The following is a 13,338-nucleotide window of genomic DNA, read 5'->3' as shown; positions in this document are numbered from 1 at the left end:
TGATTTTAAGAAAGAAGAAGTTGTATGCCAAGTTCAAAAAATGTGAATTCTGTCTATATCAATTTGTATTTTTTGGGGTCATGCTGTTTCACTTGAGGAAATTTCTATAGACCCAAGTAGGGGTGTCAATTCCTAAACCGAACCGGTAAAACCGGTCGGATCAAACCGATAACAACACAGACCGAATCGAACCGAATCAAAGCCTTATTGGTTCGGTTTGGTTTGGAGCATTGCAACGCCAAAACCAAACCGAACCACACCGAAAACCGGATGAACCCGAAACCAAACCGAAACCGACTCAAAACCCAAATCGAAACTGAAACCAAACCGGTAAGAAACCGAAACACTCCAAAATTCATTAAAAAAATCAAAATTTGTATAGTTTTGTATACATTTGTATGGAAAGTCGAATCCAAACTTGACCAAAAACCAAAACCAACCCGGTTACAAATCGATTTAAAAAACCGAAGACAAACCGAAACCAAACCACATCGAAACCGAAACTGGAATTTCCTTATTGGTTCAGTTTTGGTTTCTGCTTTCTCACACCAAAACCGACTCAACCCAGACCGAAACCAAGCCGGACTGACTGATTGACACCCCTAAACCCAAGTAAAGTGGAGGCAGTTGTCAATTGACCTTGACCTTCCCCCCTCAGGAGTTTCTTCAACATCGAAATATTGTCATATCAAACTGCACAACCCAGCTCCTTCAATTGTCGAATGCAACCCCATCCTGCAACATCTCTTCCCCATGATGGCATTGCAGAGTTAGGTGAGGATTTTTTTTTTTTTTTTTTAATGTACTAAAAAAGTTATCAATTTGTAAATATATGTCTAATTTAATTTTTTTTTTAATAGAAATGTTGCCAAACTGACCTTATTGTCACCATTCCCAATGAATGACAGAAAGATTAACCTTAAATTCCTCTCTCCAAAAAAGAAAAATAATAGCAGACTATTTGCAATAATAGTATATTACAAGAGGGATGGTCGAAATTTATTGGGGGTGGGAAAATGAATACCCTAAACAGCCATGAATCAAAATTTACAGCCTTTGGGCTTCTTCTGCCCATCCAATGAATAGTACACAACATATTTTACTTTATCAGTTATTGAAAATGGCAGCAGCAGTTCCAGTTATATAATCATGGTGCAAGTAATTGTGTCCTGTGATGAAGCTTCTGTCTCAATCGTCTAGATTTAGCTTCTACCCTTGCTGTGAAACCTACTTTGGTGGGCTGGATTGAAATCTGCCGCACCATGTGGCTGTACTCAGGATCTTCAGATTGCCCATATAGTCTTATCAATTGTATCATGTCATGATACATGGGAAAGAATCTCTTCTGAATGGCTGAGTATGTGAAGTAGGGGATGAGACTGGAGATTACCACAAAGAGTGTGATAAGCCAAAAGGAAGGAGCAGGAGCACAAGCTTCAATGAAGACCATGTAAGCAGTGGTGGAAAAGGAAGGTGAGATAGAACAAACACAAAGGTAAAGATACCAAGCAATGATTGAACCCCAAATGTAGATATGATGTCTAAGGGTAAGGTAACTGACAGAAATTGCCAGCTGGCAATTCACAACCCACATAACACAAGTGTACATGGTTGCCCCCAAGATCTCAAAATCAACAACCTCACCTCCCTTACGAAAGGCTTGAATCTCTAGTGCTTTTGTGCAGAAGAAGAAGATGATTGTGGCACTTAAAACCCCATTGAATATCCAACCTAATATTCGAGGCCAGCTGAAGAGGACATTCTGAACACCTTCTTGGTATGATAGAGGGAACTAGGAAACAAATTAAAGTGTTGGATCAGTAAGAGAAGTCATCACCAGGCAAATATTAACCACAAAAAATCTCAAGAAAAAAAATGGAAAATGGTGGGCATACCTTGAGACAAAACTGGGCAGGAACATCCTGGTCAAACACACCTAGAGCAACCACTGGGAATGATGTAAAAAGGATAGAATAAAGTATCATAAACAAATCATTGTACAGATCTTGACCAGAGAATGATGTATATGCTTCAAACAAGAAGAGAGTAAAACCATATGTGAGGTTCAGGTAGAAGAAGTAGCATATCTGCAAAACAACAGGAAAACAATCATAAATAAGTCAGTATATATGTTACTTGGATTTTGAGGGAAATGGGGAGGGGTTTTAGTCCACATTGTTCTGGTAGTGTATGGCTACTATGCTTTCTCACTTTGGAAAGGCCTCTCCAATTTTTTGTTAGGTCGGGTACGGTCAGTAAAATAATTACAGAATTTTTTTGGACTTGTCCCCCAGTAATCTCTCACGAGGAGATGTGGGACTTCACCGATTGTTATGCCATATTTAGGAGGCTAAAGATTATTAACTAGCCCAGTAATCTCTCCCTAGGGGATGTGGGGTTAAAGTTTACACACCTTTACCGATCTTTCAAACCCTCTGGTACTTTCTGTATTCAAGGTCGGGACACCTCACCGATCTCCCAGGTGAGTCTGGTACTTACCGTATTCTTGGGTGTCACAGAATCTATTCCTTGGTTCTTCAGGCAACGTTGATTGTTTTCTAAGAATAATCAAGATCTCTTGGAAAATAACTCATTGTTTCTTGAGATTAATTCAATGGTCGACTCTTTGGCTAACCATGCGGCAGCATCAGAGTTACTACCTTAGGACATTGCCCTTCGTTTCTCTATAGATGACATAAGATGGGATGCTCAAGAGAAGCCTTGGTTCAGATTTAATTGAGCTTTAGCTCTTGTCTTCTTGGGTTTTTTAGTCTTCCTATCTGTTGATGGCTATGCCAAATGTGGATAGGTAGGCTATTTTCTTTCTTTTGGGCTTTAATTTGAGCCTTCTGTATTCTTTCATTCTTTCTTAATAAATATCATTTGCTGATCTTAAGAAAGAAAGAAAAAAGTCTGTCAACTGTGGGGGCCATAGCACAAAGTTAGAGCAAGTTGACTTAGTGAGTAAGTACCAAGAAGCTAAATGAAACTCAAAAATTTTTGGATAAAGTTTCCTTTCACCACTTAAGGTTCACAAACCCCTATAAGGTTTTAGTACCTCTCCTAAAAACTCTCATGATACCCCAATTGTGAATGGATTAAACTTGAACCTTTTTGGACAGAGTTTCTTATTTGAAATGAAAAGACAAGAAGGTCATACCATTAATGAAATCCTTCTGTAAAACCAATGGCCATGCACAAGTAGCAAACGCTCCAAATATTGGAATTGAGCAATTGCAAAGTCACTTGACATGACTGCCTGAAAACCATATAATAGTTAATATCAGTGAAGAGTTCAGTAGGAATTGAAGTGACTATGAATTAAAAATGAAGTTTAAATGGATAATACTATTATCAGTACCTGCATCCCTTCAACACCACTGATGCCAACTCCAATATCTGCTTCTTGAAGCATTCCCACATCATTAGCACCATCACCAATTGCTAATGTTGTCTTACCAGTTCCAACTTTAAATAATCTTGTGACCAATGCTTTCTGTTTTGGTGATGTGCGGCAACATATAACAGATGCACATCCAGTTGCCAAGTCTAGAAACTTTTTCTCGACATCATCCTCCAGAGCATATACAAGTGAATTCCCATCAATGATCAAAGCAAATGCATTATCTGAGCCTCCACTTGATGCAGTAAGTTGTGCTTTCCCTTCATCTATCTGATGGACAACACTTGCCTTTGATGCCTAAAATGGTCATCAACAATATACAATCAAGCCAATGCCATCCTCAGCAAGTAAAGTGCCTCAAATACCTAAAAGATAAGGCCAAAAGGAAAATTAGGGTTTACCTTGGCACTAGCAGACTTGTCTCCCTCTTTTTCCAATGCTTTAATTTCTGGTGTCTCCAAGTTGATAATTATTTGTTTCATTTCTTGTCTAAGCAAGCTACATGCAAAACTGCAAAATTGAACTCAAATCAGAAATGTGTAACAAACTAAATATAAAATGAAAAATTAATCAAATCTTGGAATCTTACCCAATATTAATTGCAGTCTCCATCTTATCTCCAGTCAAAACCCATATTTTAATCCCTGCTTGTGCCAATTTGTCAATGCACTCAGGAACCTAAGAGAGATAAAAAGGAGAAATTTCAATCCAAAATCCTTTACCCAATCTCTTAATAATATTTATTTTCCTTTAAGATCTTCAACTCACCCCATGTTGCAATTTGTCCTCAACAGCAGTAGTACCAAGAAGAATCAAATTCTTCTCTATCTTCTCTTCCACTTCATCCATCCTTTCATCCCTATCTGCACTGATCAGGTTCTTGGCCTCTGTGAATTCCTCATTAAACTTTATGTATTCCTCCTCACTGAGTTCACGATAAGCAAGAACCAACATTCTCAACCCTGCATCAGCATACTCATTCATATGCTCCTGTGTCTGTACTTCATAATCCCTCCCATTATTTGCAAGCCTTCCAAACATGACGCTGCATAGAACAATTGTAGAACAGTTATTCCATCTGAAAGTTTTAGCAATGTCTTTACGAAATCTCAGCCATAGGTTTGATAGATTAGTTAGAGACTAGAGAATTAGGTTTTTCTTTTGCTATAAATATGTAAGAGTTATGCTGCTTTGAGTAGACACCTTGAGTTGTTCCCCCCCCCCCCCCCCCCCCCCCCCCCCCCCCCTCCAAAGGTCAACCAAAAAAAAGAAGAGGAACTATATGAAGTGGAGGAAACAAAACCTCCTAAGACTCCCAGACAGATAACAAAAACCTAATCCCCCACCTTCAGCATTGCCATCAATAAGGGAAAAGGACACCTTGAGTGTATAAAACCTTGAAATCAAGGAGAGTTTTACCAGAGTCTAGAAGAGCTATAATTTTCCCTTTTTAAGTTTTCCTTATCTTGCGGTTACACACCTAGAAGAGTGTGTCTTGACTTTTCTTATCGGTAGCTTCCGACGAGGATGTAACAAATGTTCCTTTTGACAAACATATATAAGACAATGTTTCAAGCTACAAACCTGTCAGCACCTTTACTGAGTAGTAATAGTTGTCCCTCGTCATTCCTTACTATCACAGACATCCGCTTTCTTGAGCTATTAAACCCCAAGATATTCAGAAGTGTATATGTCCTGCAAAAAGAAAAGTATATAAACTAAATAATTTTTTTGATACATAGGGAGGGGAAGTAGATAGCAGCCAGGAGTCTCAAACTCAAGACCTCCTGGTAAACATGGGCTTTTTACGCACCACAGCTCACCAACTGCACTACACAGTTGTTGTTGTATAAACTAAATATTTAGACATCTACAAGGGTAAATTCAAACGAGAAAGCTATGAATCAGAGAAACTAACCTTTCAACTTTCATTTTAGAAACAGGATCCAACTCATGCAGTGAGATGCTTGTTTGTGTCCTCTGGTAAAATTCAAAGCCAAGTTCTCTTGCTGCAATCACAAAGGCTGCCTCATCTGGGGACTCTGCCTCATATGAGATATTCCCACTCTCATCATCTACTACAGGTATAGCTGTGTGGCAGATTGCCAATAAGCGAAAGAACTTTTGAATGACTTCTGATCTTGGCTCATTAATCCATTGCCCATTCATGATCCTTTCATCCTTAAAATTGAATCCTCTAACAATATTAGGTGTATCATCAATAGAATCCCTAACCTCCTCATGAATATTCAATGGTGATCCTTTTCTCTTAGCCATAGCCCTTTCAACTTCTGTGATTCCACGACCATAAGCTGTCCCAGCTATCGAACACTTCATGAATTCCATGGAATTACGGGTTAGAGTTCCTGTCTTGTCTGAAAGTATAGTATCAACTTGGCCAAGTTCCTCATTCAAATTCGAGGTACGAGCAAGTGCAGGCTTATCAGCTTCCTCATAGTACATTTGCAAATCTTGGTTAATGAATCTGCATTGCAAAACTTTGACAATCTCTATGGTTACAAACAAGGAGATGGGTATAAAGTTGCTATACATCATAAAGCCTGTTAAGAAATGTAAAATTGCTGCAATTGTTGCTCTTTTGGGATCAAAGTAAACTGTGGCATCATCAGGTCTAAGGTACCACCTTGTTATCCTACCATTCTCAATATCATCTCTAGTTGCAATTCCAAAAAAGATAGATCCAATGAGACAAATCAAAACCATGAAAGAGAACAAGAGATAAACAATCTTATCCATCCTAATCTCAATTTTGCTTCTCTTGGAGGGTGGTTCCACTGAATTCTGCATAACTTTTGTGTCGTGGCCTGTAAAAACGACAACCCCATAGATATAGTCTGTGTTCCTGAGCTTTGAGTCCCTAAGGAGAAGTTGTTGAGGTGAAAGGGGATATTGTTGCTCTCCAATTTCCATAGTTCCAACAAAAGTGTATAGATTTGCATTAGGGTCTTCACATTTAATAACAGCTTTGAAATTTCGGAAGTTAACCTCCTCATTTAGACCTGAAGTTACCTCTAGTGCTTTTTTCAGTTTCAAATTTGTCTCCCCATCAAGGTTCATAGTCTCAACATAGCAGATGGCATCCTCATAATTGGAGGAAAGCAAGACAAGGTCAGCAGGAAAGAAATCATCCTTCTCTACCTTCACTATATCTCCAACTCTCAGGTTCTTCCACACAATATTATCAAAATTGCCATGACCACGATGCACCTTTACCTCTCGATTGTTTACCTTAGTATCCTGTAAAGATTATGGCAAAATAAACAATGAACAAATTGAACAACTAACAAAGGTAAAAATGTGAAAAATACTAGAAAACCTGTTCATGAATTGAAACTTTACAAAGATGGGAGGTGATCTAAAGGTGGAGGGTGCTCTCTAGTTTTGTTGGAGTGTCTGGTTTTTCCAGTGTATTATTATTCTATTTGTTTTTTCTTTAATTTATTTAAAATACAAATGATCTTTTAGCAAAAAAAAATTGAACCAAAGGAGGCTTGCCTATTCAAATCATAATAATGATTTGACATAATCATTTCACAGAAAAACATGAGGTTACTAACAATATAAAATATGTGCTATAATTTAACTATTGGATTGTCTAAATTACTCCTCTAGAGTTGTATTTAGAACATGCAACCTTCTTTTGATTGCCCTTTATTGTATTCGTAAGGTTTTTTAAGTCGAGAGTAAAGAAGGGTTTTCAAAATAGTATCTTTGTCATTATGTCATTGTCAAGAGCTACTATTGTCTCTCAGTTCTTAATGTATATGTGAAAAATTAAGTTTTATTCTCTCATTGAAGGAAGAAGTGCATTATACTAAGAGGGGAAAAAAAATAAGGCTATAAATTATTTGACACTTTAAGGGTGTCAATAAAAAAAAAAAAAAATCCTTTCACTATAATAATATGATCACCTATTATAAACTTTAAACCTTAAACACATTTTGTTACATAATTTATTATATATGAAAATAATAAGTGATATAAATATATTTTATCAGGGTGTTATTTTTTATAAACTTGAAGATTTTCTCTTCTGCCCAGCCTAACCTATGTATCTCTATTCCCCCTCCTCATGGTCAGGGCCAATTAAGGGCAGCCCGGCCCTACCCTAACTCGGGGCAGGTTGGATTTTTCAGGCCCTAAGTCAAGGTCAGGTAAGGCTTGGGCCTAGCTAAGGTAAGGCCTGGGCCTAGCTAAGGGGACTCAGGGTTGGAGTAGGGTTTTAAAAAGTCCAAACCAACCCAACCATGTTGCTACCCTACTTCCCAATCATTCTTTTCTACATAAAACCCAAAATAAGAAAAGAAGCAATTAAGAATGGAACTTCTTAAAGGAACTATCTAATAGGTATATTTAGAACTTGTAACATTCTTTTGATTGCCACTTGTCTTATTCACAAAAGTACTCTAACTCAAGTAAAAATAAAGTTTTCAAAATAATTTGAAAGTGGTTTATCAGTATATCATTGTAAAATGTTATTATTGTTCTTGGATGCCAGTACACATGTGAAATGACCAAATTTATTACCATAATTAAAAAGGGAAAAAATGTGCTATGGGCAAAAGAGTTGGGTTATAAATTATTTGAAACCTTAAAAGGGAGTCAATCAATTTTGAACTTATTTAATCATCTGGTTTGAGAAATTATGTGAAGCACACATCAGACAAGTTCACTATATGCATCCAAGAGAACTAGCATATATAGGCCTAGCTAAAGGATATATACCTGATTATGACGCTTCCAATCTTCATTGGCTTCTTTGATCATGCTAGCTGCGAGCACAATAGAAAGTGGGAGCGACGAAAAGATAGGTGATGAGGTAGGAGAAAGAGGTGTGAAGGCCATGATCGCCAGAGTAAGGAAGTATATGTTAGCTTTTCTCCTGAACTGCTCATACAAGGACTTGGGAAAGAAAGTGAGAACTGTATACTTAGTGGTTCTCACGTAATTATCTTTATAATTGAGGCCTATAGCTTCATGATCATTGCATAAGACCACCCTTGAGAAGCCTGGTCCACCAATCTGTACTGAGAGGTCATCGTCCCTGAGAGGTTTTTTCCCACGTGAGAAGTCATAGATTTTGCTCAAATGCAGCTTTCGTCTTCTACCATCACCCATCCTTTGACAACACCTGCTAGCTCTTCTCCCTTTTCCACAACACAGCTAAACCCACCAAAATTAAACAAAGACCTCTGAATCTACTTATGAGAATTCTTGAGTTTAATTATTCAGTTCCTGACCATCAAGCTAATTAATTCCCAATTTCTGATCCTTTTTTTATATATTTGGTGGGGGGGGGGGCATGTCATGGTTTGGAGGCTTTAAATTTAAAATAAAATAAAATAAATGAAGAGGTAAAATCATGGGAGCATTAATCATGCAAACTAACAGAAGTTGAATTTCAAGGGAAACAAAATTAGAATTTTTCCAAAATGGTTTTAACTTGTGGGTATGGTTTAGGAATTGATGGATATTAGTGCATGGGGAGTTGCCATTGGAGACCAAATCAACATCTTAAGAATTAGAATTAAGAAGAGGACCTACAATTCCCACATATGTAACATATACGCGGTTTAGACTAATTCCAATTCATAGTTAAAACAGATGTGTTGCACTCCTGCCATGAGCTTTTCAGGTTAAATGACCAAAAAATCACTACATAACCTACGGCTTTCTATTTTAATATGAAAGTTGTCTCTTGGATAATTTGGAAAAGGGTCAAATAACAAATGAAAGTTCTTATACAAATGAAACTCCCACGTTTTCATATAAATAAAATATTTTGTAAACTAAAAAATTAAATATTGAAGAATTTCAATTAAAATTAAATAATCAAATAAGTATTTTTCTTTAGTTTGTCTTTCAATTTCAAACTCTATCTATATATTTTAGAATATCAATATTATTATTTTATAATTTTATATTTATTTAAATAAATTGTTAATTGATTAATTAAAGACGCTTAACGTTTTGAAACATCTAATTTTGGTTATTAGGCCAATAGACCTTGACCACAGATGTTTGAAAATTCAGTTCTGACCAAATGAGTCATCAATAAAATATCTTACAGAAGATATTTTGGACACTTTCACATCACCCTTGTATTTCTGTTGCTTAAGTAGAGAGTCTCTATGGAAACTGGTGTTCTCCTATCCTATTACTCCATCATTAGTGCGGATTAGGGTTTATGCCTTGAGTACTTATTATCTGCGGTGAGTGCAGCGGTGTAGTAAGCATCCGATTACTGAGTGGATCTACGCATGCGTCCTAATGTCTTCTCAGCTAGCCGATGCTCGCTGCACCACCGCACTTACTGTAAAAAATGTTTTTCTTTAAAAGTAGACGAAGATTTGAAAAGATTACTCCATCTCTCCAGGTTACTAGGGTTAGTGGTTATGGAGACATCACAAGAGATGCTTAATCCGATCACTTTCGCTGCACGATTGGGTTCCTGTTGGTTATGGAGACATCACAAGAGATACTTATTCTGATCACTTTCGCTGCATGATTGAGTTCCTGTCAGTGCCTACTCCCGAATCCACTTCCACCCAGACTCTCCTGCACCTCCGCTGGAGGAGAAACAAGTTCAGCCATGACTTCTCTCACCTCTCTTTAATCTTGTCAATCTGGTCTCAACCTGTGTAACCAATCCATGACCATTTGAACCAAGTGGTTGTTGATCCAGTTAAATAGAGACTAATAAACTTAGTTCGGTTATAGATAATCGGATGGACAGTTTGATCCATTTTGCTTTGGAAATTCCTATTTCGTCTCCTGTTCATTTCAATTCCAGGTTGAAAATTCCATTTCATTGCAGGAAAAATTTTATTATAATAATTTAACCAAAAAATCTTTCTTTGGAACTAGTAAAATTAATAGGAGTGGCAATTAACCTATTTTGGTCCCTGCAAAAGGAGAGAACAAAAACCCTAGCCCATTTAAAATAAGGAGAAGAAAGCTTAATTAAAAAAATGGAAAAGCAGTGAGTCCTTTCTAGTTTTCAAAATCTTAAGAAGGGCAGCAAAACTCTTATACAACCCTGCACTAGACAGACCGGAAGGCATAATAGGAATAGCCTCCAAGAAGTTAGATGCTAAACTGCATTTCGTCTACAGGTTCGTGGTTCGATAAAGATGATAATACTAGTAAGGGTGTCAAAATGGAATCGAAACTGGCTGTTTATGATCAGATTGCAAAGAAATGGTGTTGTTTTGATTTCATATGTTCTCTTCTTGGTTCGATTCGGATCTAACCAGAAAACCATGATGCTAGCCAAATAAAAACCATTTATGAAAAACCAGTTGCACAAATATGAACTAATAAAAATTAAAAAACTAAAGAATCCCTTTCCCTACATTTATTCATGGGTAATTTACAATGCCACCCCTTGGAGAATGTCAGTATTATAGAAACACCCCCTCTCTTTCACCAAATTAGATTTAGACCCCCTACCGTCAGTCTCCATTACAGAATATACCAAGAATGCTGACATCAGCCGTTCATTTTTTTCTTTAAAATATCATTTTGCCCTTAAAAATAATGAAGTACTGAAATCACCCTCATTACTTGTAGTCCCCAAATCCATTTCACCACAACCCTTCCGGCGACGGTGACTACAATGGAAGAATGTTTCTCAGGGATCCTCAATTCTTGATGATGTTTTATATAAGAAACGAATGGATTTATCCATCTCTAATTCCGATCAGCTCCTCGACGGCAACGGCAGCGACCGCGGCAGCAAAGATTCCTTCACCTCAGCTCTGATTCCAATTATCTCCATGGACATTGCTGTGATCGAACGGGGAAGGGGAAGGGGAAGAGAGAAGAAAACTGAAGCTTGCCCTCTGAGATCACAAACTTGAAGTGAAAAGCTAGCATTACAAACATTGTCTATGCTCGAAATTGAATAAAATTTAAAACATGACAATTAACTGCGTACCTCTAGACAACCTAGTGGCACATATAACCAGACTAGCGAAAGGACCGCTGGCTCGAACGTCTATCTAATACATAACAGAGGAAGTTGGGGACATTGGCTCGAAGGTTAGCAACCCACGGAAAGAAGAGGAAATCCCAACAAAATAGCCTCGAGCAACCCTTCTTGTTGATTACTTCAACTTTACTGCCAGCCATGAATAATTCTCAAAGCTCCATCGAAACTTTGCACTTAAATTATGTAGAAAGATTGAGCCATTTCCAAAAACAAAATCTCTCCCTTCAACATCTCATTAAGCAAATATGAAAAAACAAATCCAATAGATTTTCAATTTTCAATGCCAGAACCAAATTGCACAATAACAGAGAATAAGGAGAGAGAAGACAGATTTCGTCCATGCGGATGCAGGTAAGTCAACTGAGACTAGGAATCGGAGCACGGAATCGTCCAGTGGAACACTTACAATTCGAATCTGATCAAGCATGTGTACGATCGTAGTGGAATGCCTATGCACTCGAAAATGACCTCGAGCGTCTTCATATACGAACTGTTCAATGAGAACCAGAGGGCACTGCCGACAACAGAGGCTAGTTGGGGGCTTTTCTACCGGAGCGGAACGACAGTTTACCTGCTACAATTTTTGGGCAGAGGGAATTTCTTGGGGAATGATATGACAAACCAGACTTACTGTGTGACGGTGGATGGAGTGGATAAAAAGACGTTGCAGGCGGCACTGGATTGGGCGTGTGGACCTGGGAAGGCGAATTGCTCAGAGATACAACCTAGGAAGGACTGTTACAACCCCAACAATGTGAAGAGCCACGCTTCTTATGCCTTCGATAGCTATTATCAAAAGAAGGGAAAGCTCAAGGCTCCTGCGATTTCAAGTGCATCGCCATGATCACCATCTCTGACCCCAATAAGCAGCAACTCAATCTCAATCCCATCCTCAAAACTTTGTATTATTTAAACTCAAACCAGAAAAGTTGGGGGCCAGGGGAAGGGGATACAATTGAACTCTTTACTATCGCCTTGATTGGGTGGCATGAAGAAGAATCCGAAGAAGTCGCCTGAACTCGGCGGAATCACAAGTTGCAGGTAGGGAGAGAATAAAATGGTATACAAGTGAAGAGGGGTATTTTTGGGATAATAAGATAAGGGTGTTTTACTCATAAGGGCTAAAGTGTCATTTCATGGCATCACTTAATAGTGACTGACGGCAGGGGGCCTGAGTCTAATTTGGTGAAAGAGAGGGGGTGTTCCTATAATATTGGCATTCTCCAAGGGTGGTGGTGTAAATTACCCTTTATTTATTTGAACCCCAAGGGAGTAGCTGAGTTGGCAAGGGACCTTCACCTTGTGGTTTAGAGTTCGACTCTTGTTACCTTCTTGGGCCACTCACACGGGGATATTTAGTGTTCTTCTCTGCTTTTGGTGAAAGTTGAATTGTTCTAATTCAACCCTGATATGACCCGGTTCATGCAGTTGTGGGGTCAGTATGGGCCCGCAGGACTAGTCAATCCGAAGGCCTAGATACCCGTAAAAAAAACAATATAATTTCCCTTTCTCTACATTTATTTTTATTTTCCTATTCCCTTTCTCTTAACCTAATATGTATCTACACCAATACTGATGAAACAATATTCTTTCTCCCACATAACAAGGATATAGAAACCTTAAAGATGATAGCTCTGAAGTACTTCTTCCCTCTAAACCGGTTTCTACTGTAGGCCAGGAGCAAGGCATTAGGGTTTTGAAAGGTAAGAACCTTGCTAAATTGGAAGGGATCTAAGCCTCTTCGCAAATTGTCCATGGTGCTGAGCCAGGCTTACTCCCTATGGAGCTCCTAGTTCTATTTGGCTATGTTTTAGGTTAGAATGATCCCTCCCCTACTTGTCTTAAGAACCTTTAAACAAACCTATGGAAGACTATGGGGGTGAAGAGAATAGCCACAACAATGGAGGACTTTATTTGGTTG

At 38.2% G+C, this 13,338-nt stretch overlaps 1 protein-coding gene across 1 annotated transcript; it reads right to left on the bottom strand.

Moving 5' to 3' along the window:
• Positions 1-1,147: 1,147 nt before the first annotated feature.
• Positions 1,148-8,542, bottom strand: LOC122077934 (putative phospholipid-transporting ATPase 9). The gene is made up of 10 exons (XM_042643819.1): positions 8,150-8,542; positions 5,322-6,661; positions 4,988-5,098; positions 4,172-4,448; positions 3,993-4,081; positions 3,805-3,913; positions 3,362-3,700; positions 3,161-3,259; positions 1,896-2,087; positions 1,148-1,792 (listed from the first exon to the last, which is right to left on the bottom strand). The coding sequence occupies exons 1-10, from the start codon at positions 8,540-8,542 to the stop codon at positions 1,148-1,150; spliced, it is 3,594 nt and encodes a 1,197-aa protein (XP_042499753.1).
• Positions 8,543-13,338: the final 4,796 nt, after the last annotated feature.

The sequence above is a fragment of the Macadamia integrifolia genome, chromosome 5 (assembly GCF_013358625.1).
Source record: "Macadamia integrifolia cultivar HAES 741 chromosome 5, SCU_Mint_v3, whole genome shotgun sequence".
NCBI classification, from domain to species: Eukaryota; Viridiplantae; Streptophyta; class Magnoliopsida; order Proteales; family Proteaceae; genus Macadamia; species Macadamia integrifolia.
The sequence above is the reverse complement of the archived record's forward strand: the minus strand, read 5'-3'. Positions and strand labels throughout refer to the sequence as shown.